Source organism: Pithys albifrons, chromosome 13 (assembly GCF_047495875.1).
Source record: "Pithys albifrons albifrons isolate INPA30051 chromosome 13, PitAlb_v1, whole genome shotgun sequence".
In the NCBI taxonomy this organism is placed as follows: Eukaryota; Metazoa; Chordata; class Aves; order Passeriformes; family Thamnophilidae; genus Pithys; species Pithys albifrons.
In genome coordinates, this window is record NC_092470.1 from 4,676,759 (window position 1) to 4,689,325 (window position 12,567).

General features: G+C 52.9%; 1 protein-coding gene across 1 annotated transcript; it reads right to left on the reverse strand.

The window, feature by feature from the left end:
- Positions 1 to 723: 723 nt before the first annotated feature.
- SCAMP5 (secretory carrier membrane protein 5) lies at positions 724 to 7,897 on the reverse strand. The gene is made up of 7 exons (XM_071568622.1): positions 7,784 to 7,897; positions 6,233 to 6,309; positions 5,832 to 5,960; positions 4,021 to 4,177; positions 3,270 to 3,371; positions 2,968 to 3,085; positions 724 to 2,858 (listed from the first exon to the last, which is right to left on the reverse strand). Exons 2-7 carry the CDS (start codon positions 6,237 to 6,239, stop codon positions 2,664 to 2,666), a joined length of 708 nt encoding a protein of 235 aa, XP_071424723.1. The 5' UTR covers positions 6,240 to 6,309; positions 7,784 to 7,897; the 3' UTR covers positions 724 to 2,663.
- Positions 7,898 to 12,567: the final 4,670 nt, after the last annotated feature.

The following is a 12,567-nucleotide window of genomic DNA, read 5'->3' on the forward strand; positions in this document are numbered from 1 at the left end:
TGTGAGGTCCCTTCCAGCCCAAGCCATTCCAGGCACTCAGCAATAGGACAAGGGGGCACAGACTTAAGCTCTGCCAAGGGAAATTGAAGTTGGAGAGCAGAAAAAAATGCTTTGCAGAGAGAGTGCTCAGGCATTGGAATGGGCTGCCCAGAGAGGGGGTGGATTCCCCATCCCTGGAGGTTTTTCAACTGAGCTTGGCCATGGCACTGAGTGCCATGATCTGGTAAAGGGACTGGAGTTGGACCAAGGGTTGGATTTGATGATCATGGAGGGTTTTTCCAACCCAATCGATTCTATGATTCCATGATTACGTGAGTACAACAGATCTCGGGGAGTGTGTAATCCACAACCCTTTCCAGAGAGCTGCTGCTTTTTAACTGTATTTAGACATTCCTCTAATATCAGCTACAACCAACTAGGCAAGAGGCAGAGAGCTCTGTTTTGCTGACTGCAGGACATGGAAAGCAACAGGGAGATGTCAGGAAAACCCCCAGGTGTGTTCTACTGGAGCTGCCTCTTTCCCAGCTGTAGGAACACCCCATCTCTCCCACCCTGTGGGCTTCAGGAGGACCACACTTTGATCACAACCACATCAGCCCCCCCTAAAGCAGGGACAGCTTAAAAATAACCAAGGTGAGAACAGAGGGTAGAGTTTCCAACCTGGTTATTGTCACAGGGGCACATTTCAGCGCTCACACACTCAGGAGACACACCAAAGAGGAGTGGTAGGTGCTGAAGCAATGTCTGTTAGTTACAGCTCGTTACAATTATTATTGATGCATCTTATTGTCAATGCAAAAGGTGAAGTCACTTAATCCATCATTTCTCAGACACAGATGACAGAGCACATGGTTTGGCAGAGTAAGTTTTAGGCGAGCTAGAAATGGATTGCACAATATTTAAACCTGATTAAACATAATAGGCTCAGCAAAGGATTACTTTTCTCCTGACATTTTATACATAAATATATACACATACACACACACACACACAGACAGGCATTTTATCGTAGCTGCATTTTAGTCTGGTCAAGACGACTGCCTACTGCAGAATGACTGGAGTGGTACCTTTAAAAAGGAAACCAGTCTTGGTGTGCTTTGCTGGAGAAGAGAAAGTCCTTTTTGGGGTGACTCTCAGGAGTAGGGGTCACATCCAAGCATCACTGGAGGGCTAGAGGGGATGGGTGAAGGGCTGGGGACTCACACCAAGCTCCTTACCCTGTGCAAGGCAGGAGATACTGGAGCTAATTGGATTGGATCTTGGGCTGGACTGGATTCTGTTTTGACTACTTTTCCAGGACTTGGGAGAAAAAAATGGCATATTTAAAGTGCATTTAGAGTTGAAAAGCATCTCTGAGAAGGAGCTTTCCTTACTCCTGCCCTGCAGCATCCATCCCATTTACAATCCCACTCAAGCCTTTTCCAGGGTGTGCCAGTCACCCTCCCCAAGAGATGTTAGTCTGAGCTCAGCTGCCTCTTGTAGGGTGCAGGATCATTATTTAATGTCCACTATCCCCAAACCAGGCAGGACACGGGGCTGGCAGGGATTTCTGCCATGGCCACGTCTCACTGCACTTCTTTGGAATCACAAGTGAGCAGGAATCCTTCCTGCCAGCCTGGAGGTTTCCTAAAGAGCCTTAAATTAGCAAATGCCTCCAAAGCAAGCAGGGACAAATCTTGGTCTGGCTATTTTTGTTGTCAGGGAGACTGCCTGGATACGGGGTGGCAAGATTTGACCTGCAGCCTTGCCTGAGAGTAGGTCCTCTAAAGGACCTGCTGCTTTTACAACTGCTTTTCAAAACAGAAGCCTTTAAGAAACACAGACTCAGGATGTAAAATCCAGACTGGTATGGTTGTATTCCGCAGGGAAAACCTGTCCTTGCTCCCCAACACAAACACACATACACACACACACACGCTGGTCCTCCACATCAAAGTGTGTAAACTACTCACAACACCACACACTTAGAGAAGTTGTAGATCCTGAGCCAGAGTATAGATTAGGAATCTCTTGGCTTCCAGCATATCAACAGCAGGATTGAGGGTTTCTCATCTTTTTTTCCTTTTTTTTTTTTTCCTTTTTATAAATGCCAAATCAGCCAGCCACCTGCTAGTTAAAAAGCAAAAGAAAAAGGAGAATTCCCAGATTGCTTGCCCTTGCTGAAACAATGGCAAGTGGCTGGACACTGAAAGAGAAAACTCACACACATCGGAAACTTGTGGTTCAGGGCTTATTCCAAGAGAGAAAACGGGTGCTGGTTACTGTTTTTCCCTTTTTGGGAGTGTGGGGGGGCTTTTGGCTCATGAGGTTCTAATGTACACCTATCACCACAGTAATTAAAAACCCACCACTGTACACTATTCCACAGGGAAAAAGAAGACGTGAACAGACACTGGCTACCACGCACAACAAGAGTCCTGCAGGTCAACTCACAGCCTCTTCAGAAAGAAAAAGAAAGGAGAAAATAAGAGGTCAAAACAAGAGAAAAAAAAAAAAGGAAGAAAAAATCCCAAAGGATCTCATTACAAAGATGGGAAAAGAACCACCATTATGGTACACTCCGACTTTCTGAAATATCTGCAGAAACTCGGCCCAGCCTTCCTCCTCCTCTTCCTCCTCTCTTTTCCCCCCCAGCTCTTCCTCTGAGGACAGAGTCCTGCTGCTCACATCTCGTTGGAGTAGGTGTAGTTGGGGGTGGCAGAGTATTGTGTCTCGTGCTGCATCATCGCGCCCTGCGCCGCGCCCATGGCTGCATTCTGGGCTGCCTGCTGTACGTGAGGGTTCTTCCACGCCCCCGTGGTCCACTCCTCCTGTGCTTTGCTGAAGCTGCCGCCGCTCCCCCGGTAAAACTTGTGTACCTGGAGGGAAAACCCAGAGGGGCTGAGCACCTGCAGCCAGCACTGAGCTCCCAGGGTGGCAGTGAGGGCCCCCCGAATCAATGTGGCACACCCATTTCTCTGGCCATACCATGGTGAGAGCGATGAAGGAGAAGACAGCCATGGCTGTGAAGAGCACGGTGGGGATCAGCATCACCACGGCTGACCCCACATTGGTCCCAAAGAAGGAAATCGCTGCAATCCAGCCACTGCAAGGAGATGAAAACAACCAGTTCGTTCACCAGCTTTCCCAAACTGCCAACATCCCTCCCAGCTTCTCAAACCACCTTCCCCAAGGGAAGAAGGACCGAGGATGTTAACGCATCAGGCACTGGGGATGTTAAAACACCATGGTGACCATCCTTGCACCCAACACAGAAGCATTTTCCTTACCAAACTCCCCATCCAGGTATTCCCACTGCCTGGATAATGCTGATCACCAGCTGGGCCATGAAGGTGAAGAAGAAGGCCATGAAGCTGAAGGAACTGTCTGTCCTGCAAGAGAGGACTCAATCACTCCCTGCACCTCCATCCCTGTTGTGCTTCAAGGAGGTGCTCCCATGACTCAGACCTGGCTGTGGTTTAGCAGGAGCGTGGTGAGAAGCAAAATTAAAGCCAAAAGAGAAACTGCAAGAGGCTGAAGGTGGTGAAGGGGCACTTGGGAAAAGACACCGGGGCATCAGGGCCTCCCCATGGTTTGGCCAGGTCTGCACATTGAGCTTGAGGACATCCATGCTGGGACATGGCTCTTGGCCCACACCACCCCACATAGGGAATAAATACACTCCCAGACTTCTAGATTTGGGAATCAACCTCAGCTGCATGGATAGTCCATACAAATACCTTGAAGACTCGTTAAAAATATAAAGGAAGCCTCAGGGATGAAAGAGAGGGAGAGCTGCACGCCAACTGCATCCTCACCACTCTCCCTTGCTGCTGCACAGACACACATGGAGGGCGTCCTTACATCACATGGTTGGGGGTTTCACCCTCAGGAAATCCCAAATGCCCTTGTTTTGAAGGTTAGAAAGTAAAGCTAAAAGGCTGGACAGAAAGAAATTCCACTAGTAATGCCCAAGGCTAAACACTGATGGTTTAGGAAGGAAAATAAGGCAAAAAGTCAGGCTCAGGTGCGACCACTTACTTGAAAGCTTTGTAAATAGGTCTAAACCAGCAGACATAGGAGCAGGGTGTAAAGAGAATGAGCCAGAGAATTGCCAGTCCAAAATTTACAGCTCCGCCGCCTCCAATGAGCCACGCGAGGCAGCCCACGAGATTCACCGCCAGGGTGATGCTGTTCACTGCAAACACACACACACACACAGAGCAGAGTAGTGCAGGCACAAGGACAGCAGTGAGATACGAGAGACCCCGACCCCAGGGATGTGGCCTCAGAGTCCTGCCCCAGCCAGATTACTCTTAAATTAAGCTGGGAGTACACTCCCAGGCTGGCTGAGCCAAACTGGGTCAAACCTCAGCTGAAGAGTAGGAGGAAAATCAATATATTGCTCAGAGTTGTAATTCCTAATGCAGGTCCAGGGCTCTGAGGATTGGGAAGAGCCACATTCTCCCATTCCCATTAAGCCAGAATATGTTTCCACTAAGGGAAGGAAACTGGAGGAATCGAAACTTTTTTGCATGGTCCAGATACAGTTTTGCTGAAGGAGTTTATGCAGGAATTCCCTGCTGAGAGCCAAGAGCCTGAACTCCTGGCCCTGCCTCACCAGTTCAGGGGGTGACATATTTCCCTCACCCACTCTTGCTTGGGGTCAGGCCACACAAGGGCTCCAACTATGAATCCCAGATCAGCAGACACAGGACAAAGCAGGGAATGCTCAGCTGCATTCTGACGCCTTTGAGTTCGGAGAATGATTCATTATTTTGATGAGAACGAAAACCCTCCCACCGTCGCCTGCCTGAGAGCTGCAGCTGGCAAGGAAAGGAGCTCAGCTGCCTGGGCTGCCCTAAAGAACACCAAGAGGACCTTCCCACTGCTCCATCTGAGGAGGTGCTGGGGAGAAAATGCCCCAGAGAGGAGGTCCAGAGGCAGAAACCAAGGGACAGCAACTGGCTTCAAGAGCTGGTGCTTGTGCAGTGGAGCAAGAACCAAGCTCTGCTACATTAAGAGGAAGAACAGCCAGATTGGAACGGGGAGGGCACTGAACACCCCCCGAGACAGCTTCCCAAGGGAAGCAAAGCTTTTTGCTTTCTCAGACAAGCTACACTAACCCTCCTGACGTGATGAGGGACACAGCCTGATGGGACACAGCCCTGGGGGCACCAGCCTGGTGCTGTGCTGAAAGCAGGAACACCCCAACCCCTCCAGTGCCAGCTCAGCTCTTCATAACCTGCCTCCAAAGCACAAGCCACTCCCTGGGCACTGACACTTCCAAAGTTCAGGGAAAACATCTGATAAGGGAACTAAGTTCTTCTAAAAAGAAATTAAATGCTAGTGCCAGCTTGCCCCAAGCTGCACACATATGTTTCTACCTATGTGATTTGTCCCTCTGGCTCTATTCCATGTCAAGGGTTCATGAAGAAGAGAGATCCAGGATAGTTTGAAGAGTTGGAAGCCAGTGATAACTCTTTTAGTACAGCACGGCACATAGAGGCATGCGAGGGGAACAGGCAAGCTCTGGGAAGCCTTGGGCTCCCACATTTTGGGGAGCAGGCACACCAGCCCTCCAGTCTGAGCTGTCTCCTTCTTGCAGTAGGAGGTCAACATCACCAGTGATGGCCCCAACTCTGCACCTCCATCCTGGAGGCTGGAAGGGCTGAGACCCATGGGGTGCTGCAGCCCATGTCCCATTGCTGGGTTTTAACAGGAGACCCCAAGGCCTGGAGGGGAAGAAGGGCTTCTCCTGACCTTGCCCTGCTCTTTCAGCTGGCAGCTCCAAGAGGAGCAGCCTTTGGAGGGGCAAACAAATCCCACCCAAGCTGTTCCCAATGACTCACACATCCAGAGGTAGTAAAGTCGCTTGGCCATGGTGCGATGCTGTGGTGGGATCTCTGCATCGAAGTCCTGGTAGAAACATGGCTTCAGGGGGATGAACTTGGGCAGGGGAGGGAAGTTGTTCACTTTTTCTGCAATTAAAAGTCTCATCAGTGTTGGGCACAGCCCAGAGCTGAACAAAAACTAAGAGGCTTCCTAATTAGCCCCCAAAATTGATGAGTTTCATGAAGGAATTAAGGATTTCCCAGGGAAACCCACCACCAACCCACTCACAAGGACCAAGTTCAGCCCTTGCTGGCCATGTGGATCCTGCAAGTGTGGACACCCACCACCCCACTGGGGACAAACAAGGTCACATGGCCAGTAAAGCCCCTGATGGGTTTCAGAGCCCTCCCCACCATACCTGCCATGCTGGCACACACTCAGCCTCTCTGCTCCTCAGGAAAAATACTTGGGAAAAACCTGTGAGCTTTAGCAAAGCTGGAGGAGAATGAGAGAAAAGGAAATTGAAGTGGTCAGGCACCTCCCCAACAGCCTTTACCTCCTCCCTGCTCCAAAACAACTCAAGGACAGCACAGTTTGCTTCATTTCTGTGACACTCTGGGATATCACACATCCAAGCTTGCACCTGCCTGACAGAGGAATAAATCCCAGCTCCTCTGGCTGAGGCTTATGCACCATTTAAGGCAGAAGATTACGAGAGGATCCAGTGATGGGCCTCCCACTCCAAAGTGACCTATATCTAGGAGAAGGCCAGGTGGGACAGCAGGGAAAGGAGGCAGCTGTGGGTGGTTTGAAACCACCAAGTTCATTATCTTGTCCTAAACTAATTTTTAGATAAAAAATATTATTTTTGCTGAATTCCAGCACAGGGAACTGCCTGGCTACCTCATGGCTCCCATGCCTGCAAACCCAAACCAAAAACCAGGTCAAAAAGGGAGGAGGGAAATCAGCTGGAAACATCAGCTGGAAAACAAAAAAAAATCGGTGGTGATTGTCACTAATGAGTCACTTGAGTGCTTGGCTTAATGATTACTGATGTTGGACCATCCCAGGCTCAGCTCTTTCACACAAGTGAAAATTAAGGCAAATTACAGTAAAAATTAAGAGCTGAGGTTTTAAAAAGAAGCGTGAAGATGGCGTATCTCCACCTGCCTGCAGGTTTTGCCCTCTTCCAGCCATCCGTGCAGATCTGGCAGCAGCCAACACACTTCCCAGGACACGGGGTCTCAGCACTTGGGGCCTGGGGCTCCCCAGAGGGTTTGGGGGGCTCTCTCCAGGGGTCTATTCCCACCTTCCAACCATCACCCAGCACCAAAGACAAGGGCCTGGCACGGCAAAGCCCCCCGGCTCGCCATCCCTGCCCGCACCCGCCGGCAGCCCGCGGATGGTTCCCTCCCGCCGGTGCTATAAATACGAGCTCCTCGGGCGCGGTGACGTCCCCCCGGCCGCCCCCACCCACGTGTGCGGGACACGGGGCCAGGCGCGCCCCCGGCCCGCCACCTGCGCCGCTTGGGGACAAAACACACACATTTGAGTCAATTTTGGGTGGTAATTTTTCCCCAAAATTGTGGGGGGTGTTATTGGTGTGGGGGGTTTGGAATACGGTGAAGGGGTTGGGAAATGGGGGTGCTCAAGGCAGGGGCGATGGCACGGCGGGGAAGCCGCTCTGGTGCGCGGTGTGGGGCTGTGAGGGCAGGCGGGGCTGCGATCGGCCTGGATTTCCACGCGCGAAGGGCCGGGCGCAGACTCCCTGCTCGGTGAGAAGGGCGTCTCGGTTCCCGGTGCGCCCACGCGTGTGTGCGGTCACTGTGGGTGCCCCCGCGCCGCGCACCCCCCTCCAACTGGGGTGCACATCGGGGGGTCGGTGCAAAGGGCGGTCTCACCGCTCGCGGGGAACATCCAGCGCCCTCCCCCGCACGCATTTCCCCCTCTCCGCGGCCGCGGGACTCACCCACGTGGCGTGACCCGTCCCGTCCCGTCCGGTCCCCGGCGGGTGGCGGCGGCCGCCCGCCCGCCCGGTGCTGCTCCTGCCGCAGCGGCCGCGCTCTCGCGAGACTGCGGCGCCGCCGCCGCCCGGGCTATGGGCAGCGCCGAGATCTCGCGAGAGCACCCGCAGACGCTGTCCAGGGTCCTGATGCCGCCGGACGGGGGGCGGGACCAAGGGGAGGGGCGGGGCCTCTGAGAGGGGCGGGGCCAAGGAGGGTGGGATTGAGGGGAGGGGCGGGGCCAAGGACAGGGGAGGGGTCTCGATGGGGTCTCTGTAGAGATGGGGGCTCAGTACAGATGAGGGCTCTGTGGGTGTGGGGGCACTGTAGGTGTGGGGACACTGTAGGTGTGGGAGCTCTGTCGGGGGACGCTCTATAGGCATGGGGGCTCTGTAAGGGTGGGAGCTCTGTCGGGGGACGCTCTATAGGCATGGGGGCTCTATAAGGGTGAGGGCTCTGTAGGGGTCGGGGCTCTGTAGGCATGGGGGTTCTGTAGGAGTGGGGGCTCTGTCGAGGGACGCTCTTTAGGGGTGGGGCCTCTGTAAGGGTGGGAGCTCTGTAGGGATGGGGCCTCTGTAGGGATGGGGCCTCTGTAGGGATGGGGCCTCTGTAGGGATGGGGCCTCTGTAGGGAAGGGGTCTCTGTAGGAGTGGGGGCTCTGTAGGGAAGGGGTCTCTGTAGGGGTGGGGGCTCTGTAGGGGTGGGAACTCTGTCGGGGGATGCTCTATAGGGAGGGGAGCTCTGTAGGGATGGGGGCTGTGTAGAAATGGGGCTCCATGGGAAAGGGGTTCTATAGGAGGGGGGCTCTGTAGGGGTCTGGCTCTATGGGGCAGGGATGTATTGACCCCTACTCAGCATATGGCAAGCTCCACATGGGTAGAAGACCACACTCCGTGGGTGCCCTGGCAGGGCACACAGACTCCCTGTACTCAGGAGGCAATGGAAAGCCAGCAGGTCCCACCGGCAGGACCAAAGGTGGGTGACCCCATGTCCACACTCTGCTGTTCTTCACTCTGGGAGCAGTAATTAATTAATAGCTTGCACAAAGGGCACGGGATGTATTGATTGCTTTTGTTGGCAGTGCCAAGGTCAGGATTCAGAGGGCAGAGGGAAGGGACTGGATTGATTCACAGGTGGACTAGGGCAGGGATCAAAACTCATAAAAGGGACATAAATCCCAAATCAGCCTGAGGACTCCGTAGGCAGTGTCCCTTGTCCTCAGTGTCATCATATGGAGCTCTGTGCACAGCACTTCAGTCTCCTGCCTCAGTGCTTGTGAGAATATCAGTGCAGTTCCAAGAAAATGGTTTTATTTGACAACTGAATCATCCTCCCTTCTCGAACTGCAGCCTCGAGGGTCACAAGGGGCCACAAAGACAACATCCCACCACAGGAAGACATGAAGAGTGAGGAAAGGGAGCAGCAAAATCCCTTTACACCAGCAAGCCCTGGTCACCAAACCCCTCAGCATAGGAACAGCATTGCTGTGGAGATGCAAGGAAGGAAATCTGGCAGAAACAGGGAAAAGGTCCACTTCACAGATGGTAAAATGGAGGGAAGCAGGAAAACGAGTGTGCCACAGATGACCCCATAGCAGGTGGCCCAGCTGTCCACTCTGACCTCCTTCTGGGTCTTGGACCGTGAGGTGTTCCCTGCAGAGAGTGGGGACCCACAGGCATCCAGCTCCACCCCCTGCCCGACAGCAGGGAAGAAAAGGGAGAAGGGGATGGGGTCATGGATCCTCAGTCTTTCAAGCACCACTGCTCAGCCGCATGTGGGACCTCAGAGGGTTGCTCCAAGCCTTGGACAGCCTATCTGGCTGAGCACCCCAGGGATCTGGGGCTTATTTCTTGCCCCTTGTTTCTTGAGCTTTCTCTCACCTAAATTCTCCCCTGCCTCTGTTTCTGTGCTGCCTCAGGCCCACCAGTGCCTTCCCATCCCATTGAGGCTTTGGGAATGTCCTGCTGCTGTTCCTTGCCCTTGGCATCACTACATTCCCATCTGTCCACAGGTTTTCCAAGCAGGGATATTCATGATTCAAGCAGATGTGTGCTCTCCTCGCTCATAGGGAATGCCTGGGGAGCCAGGGGGATAACAGAGGGGCAGGGGAAGAGCCCCCCTGCCCATCACCACACTACCTGAGCAGGGTAGGCTGGGAAGGATTCAGCCAAGAGTCTGGATCAAGCAGCAAATTCCCAGCAAATAAACTGATTCAAAGCCACTGAAGTCAATCCACAGGTGCAGTCTATGGTCAGTCTGTGGATCAGAGTCCAGACCAGCTGCAGCTGACCCAGAAACCGGCCCCAGCACAGCTCAGACTAAGACTGAGACCCCTGGGCTGAGCTAAATAGAGTTCCTGGGCCATGGGCAGGATGTGGGTGGGAGTCCTAGGTGGGGCTGGTGCAGGCAATTCATGTTTATTAATGCTCTCAGGGTCCTTACAACATTTATGTGCTCATCATGCTGGAGCTCTGCAAAGGGATTTGTGTTATAAGAGGGATTTTTCCCTTTTCTTTTACTTCTTACTCTTCAAAATGAGAATTACCTTGAGCTCTGTAATGGTCTGTGTACTGTAGTTAACAGGGAGCTGGTGCCACTGCAGGATGTCCCAAAGGTTCCTCCAGCATCTTGGCACAGCCTCTGCAGCCTGGGAAGACTGAGTGCATTCCCAGGGGGCTGCTTCTGGGGAACACCAGCTCCAGGACCCTGGTTAGGACTGGGGCAAGGGATCCCTGCAGCTGTGGCATCCTAGGGGGCTATCTGTACCCCCTTTCCCAGTGTTACAATCAGCTCTGGCATCAGCCTGTTGCTGAGTGCAATGTGATGAGAGGCTGAGACCTGAGCTGGGCAGATATGACGCAGAGATGGATGATGGCACCAAGACTTTCCTTGTATCAGATGCTTCCACTTTCCGTCCTGCTCCTGTGCAGGGCCACCTTGGATGAAATAAAATATAGAGAGGGCATCTGGAGGACAGGGGCTCGGGTTACTGTTCCTCTCCAGCTGCCCTGATCTCCATTAGGAACATGTTTCTTGGGTTTTTCCCCCACTTTTTTGGGTTCAGCTAGGCTCTGTGCTGTCTCCTGTAGCCCTCTCCATCCCTGCCACCACCAGGTCTCTTCTTGGCTCCTCTCCCAAACAGCCCTTTCAAGTTCACATCTCCTGTAGGGTTGGAACCAGGCAAGAGGGTCCTGTGAGGATTTGGAACCACTTGGGATGAGGTAGGGTTGGCACTGAGATGCAGGATGCTCAGAGAGAAATTGTAGTGGAGAAAGCGAGGAAGAAACCACTCCCTGGGTCCCACAGTGACCAGAGTGCCTGCTCAGGAAGGACAGATGGACAATACTCAGGGTGTAATTCCTTTACTCCTATTTTTTTTTGCCATTCCTGTCTTTCCTATTTGCCTCTTGCCCAGTTTAAAAGACTTCCCATCCTCTTTCCCAGCTGTTTTCCCTGATCCCCCAAGGCTGGAGTTTTCTGTGCCTTTGTCCCTCCATCCCTGCTTTTTCTCTCCCACCCCACTGAGCTCATTTCAGCTATTCCTTCATTTGGAATAATCCATTCACTCTGTTGCCCTCCAACAAATAAGCTGACAGGCTAATGAATGGCTTTGGATGGTAATTAGCAATGGAGTTGCTAATAATGAATTTCATTTGCATTTTAAGCGCTGCAGAGGAAAAATAAGACCCTGTCATTAATGCGGCACAGCCTTGGCCTTGGGAGAAGTGCATCCTCCTGAAGCCTTTTCCTGATTGCCCCTCACCTGCCTCCATTTCGGAGGCTGCAATGAGCAGAGTTCAGTAAGCAGCAATCAAAGGCTGGGGAGGAGAAGCTGCTGCTGCTTCCATCATCCGGTGTTGGGGAAGGTGCCACAACGCCATGGAAAATGTGCCACAGGAGGCAGGAGCTGGTTCTGGGCCAGGAAAGAAGGGATGGGTGGTTCAGTGAGCACCAGGGTTTCATCTGGCTTGGCCAAACCCTGGAGCTGTCAGCCCTCAGTGTTCGTGTGATCCTCCCAGGCTACCTGGACAATCACCTTGAGGGATTTCTCAGTCACTAAAATATTTCCCTGTTATTTTCCCAGGGCTTTAGCACCTTTTCAAGGCAGCAATTTCCCTGAGGGCTTTAATCCATGCCTGCATTGTCTGAGAAAGGAACCAAGTGCCATCTGCAAGGATGCCAAGTGGAAAGGGGGGGGGGGATGCCATTGTTTTGTCTCACAGTAGCAAGGGGTCCATGGTGGAAGCACAGGGAACAGGAATGCTCACTACTGCAGAGCAGCAGACAGAACAGGAGGATGCTCAGAGCCTGGATCTGGTGCTGGGGGTCGGCCTGGAAGCATCGCCTACCCTGCCTCAGTTTCCCTCTCTGTGCCCAAGGGGCCTCAGGGAGTGTTAGATGGATTGGGAAAAGGTGCTCTGCCACCCTGGGGTGTTCCAGCACACTGCTCATAGATGGAGGATCCCATCTCATCCCACCCCACTGCCTGCAGACCCCTCCCAGGCCCCATTCCAGTGACTGGATCAGGGGGTGTCCCATATCTGCTGCCATTTAGGCAGTGATACCCACAGAAAGCTGCTTTGGGAACCACACGGATGTGGAATTCATCCTGGATGGGTAATGACAGCCACATCCTACCATCACCTCCATGGGCATGGGATCCATTGATTTATTTACGTATTTTTTCAAGCCCTGCTCAGAGTGAAACCAATCCAGGGACCTGTAGAGGCCGATAAGATTTGACTGCAAG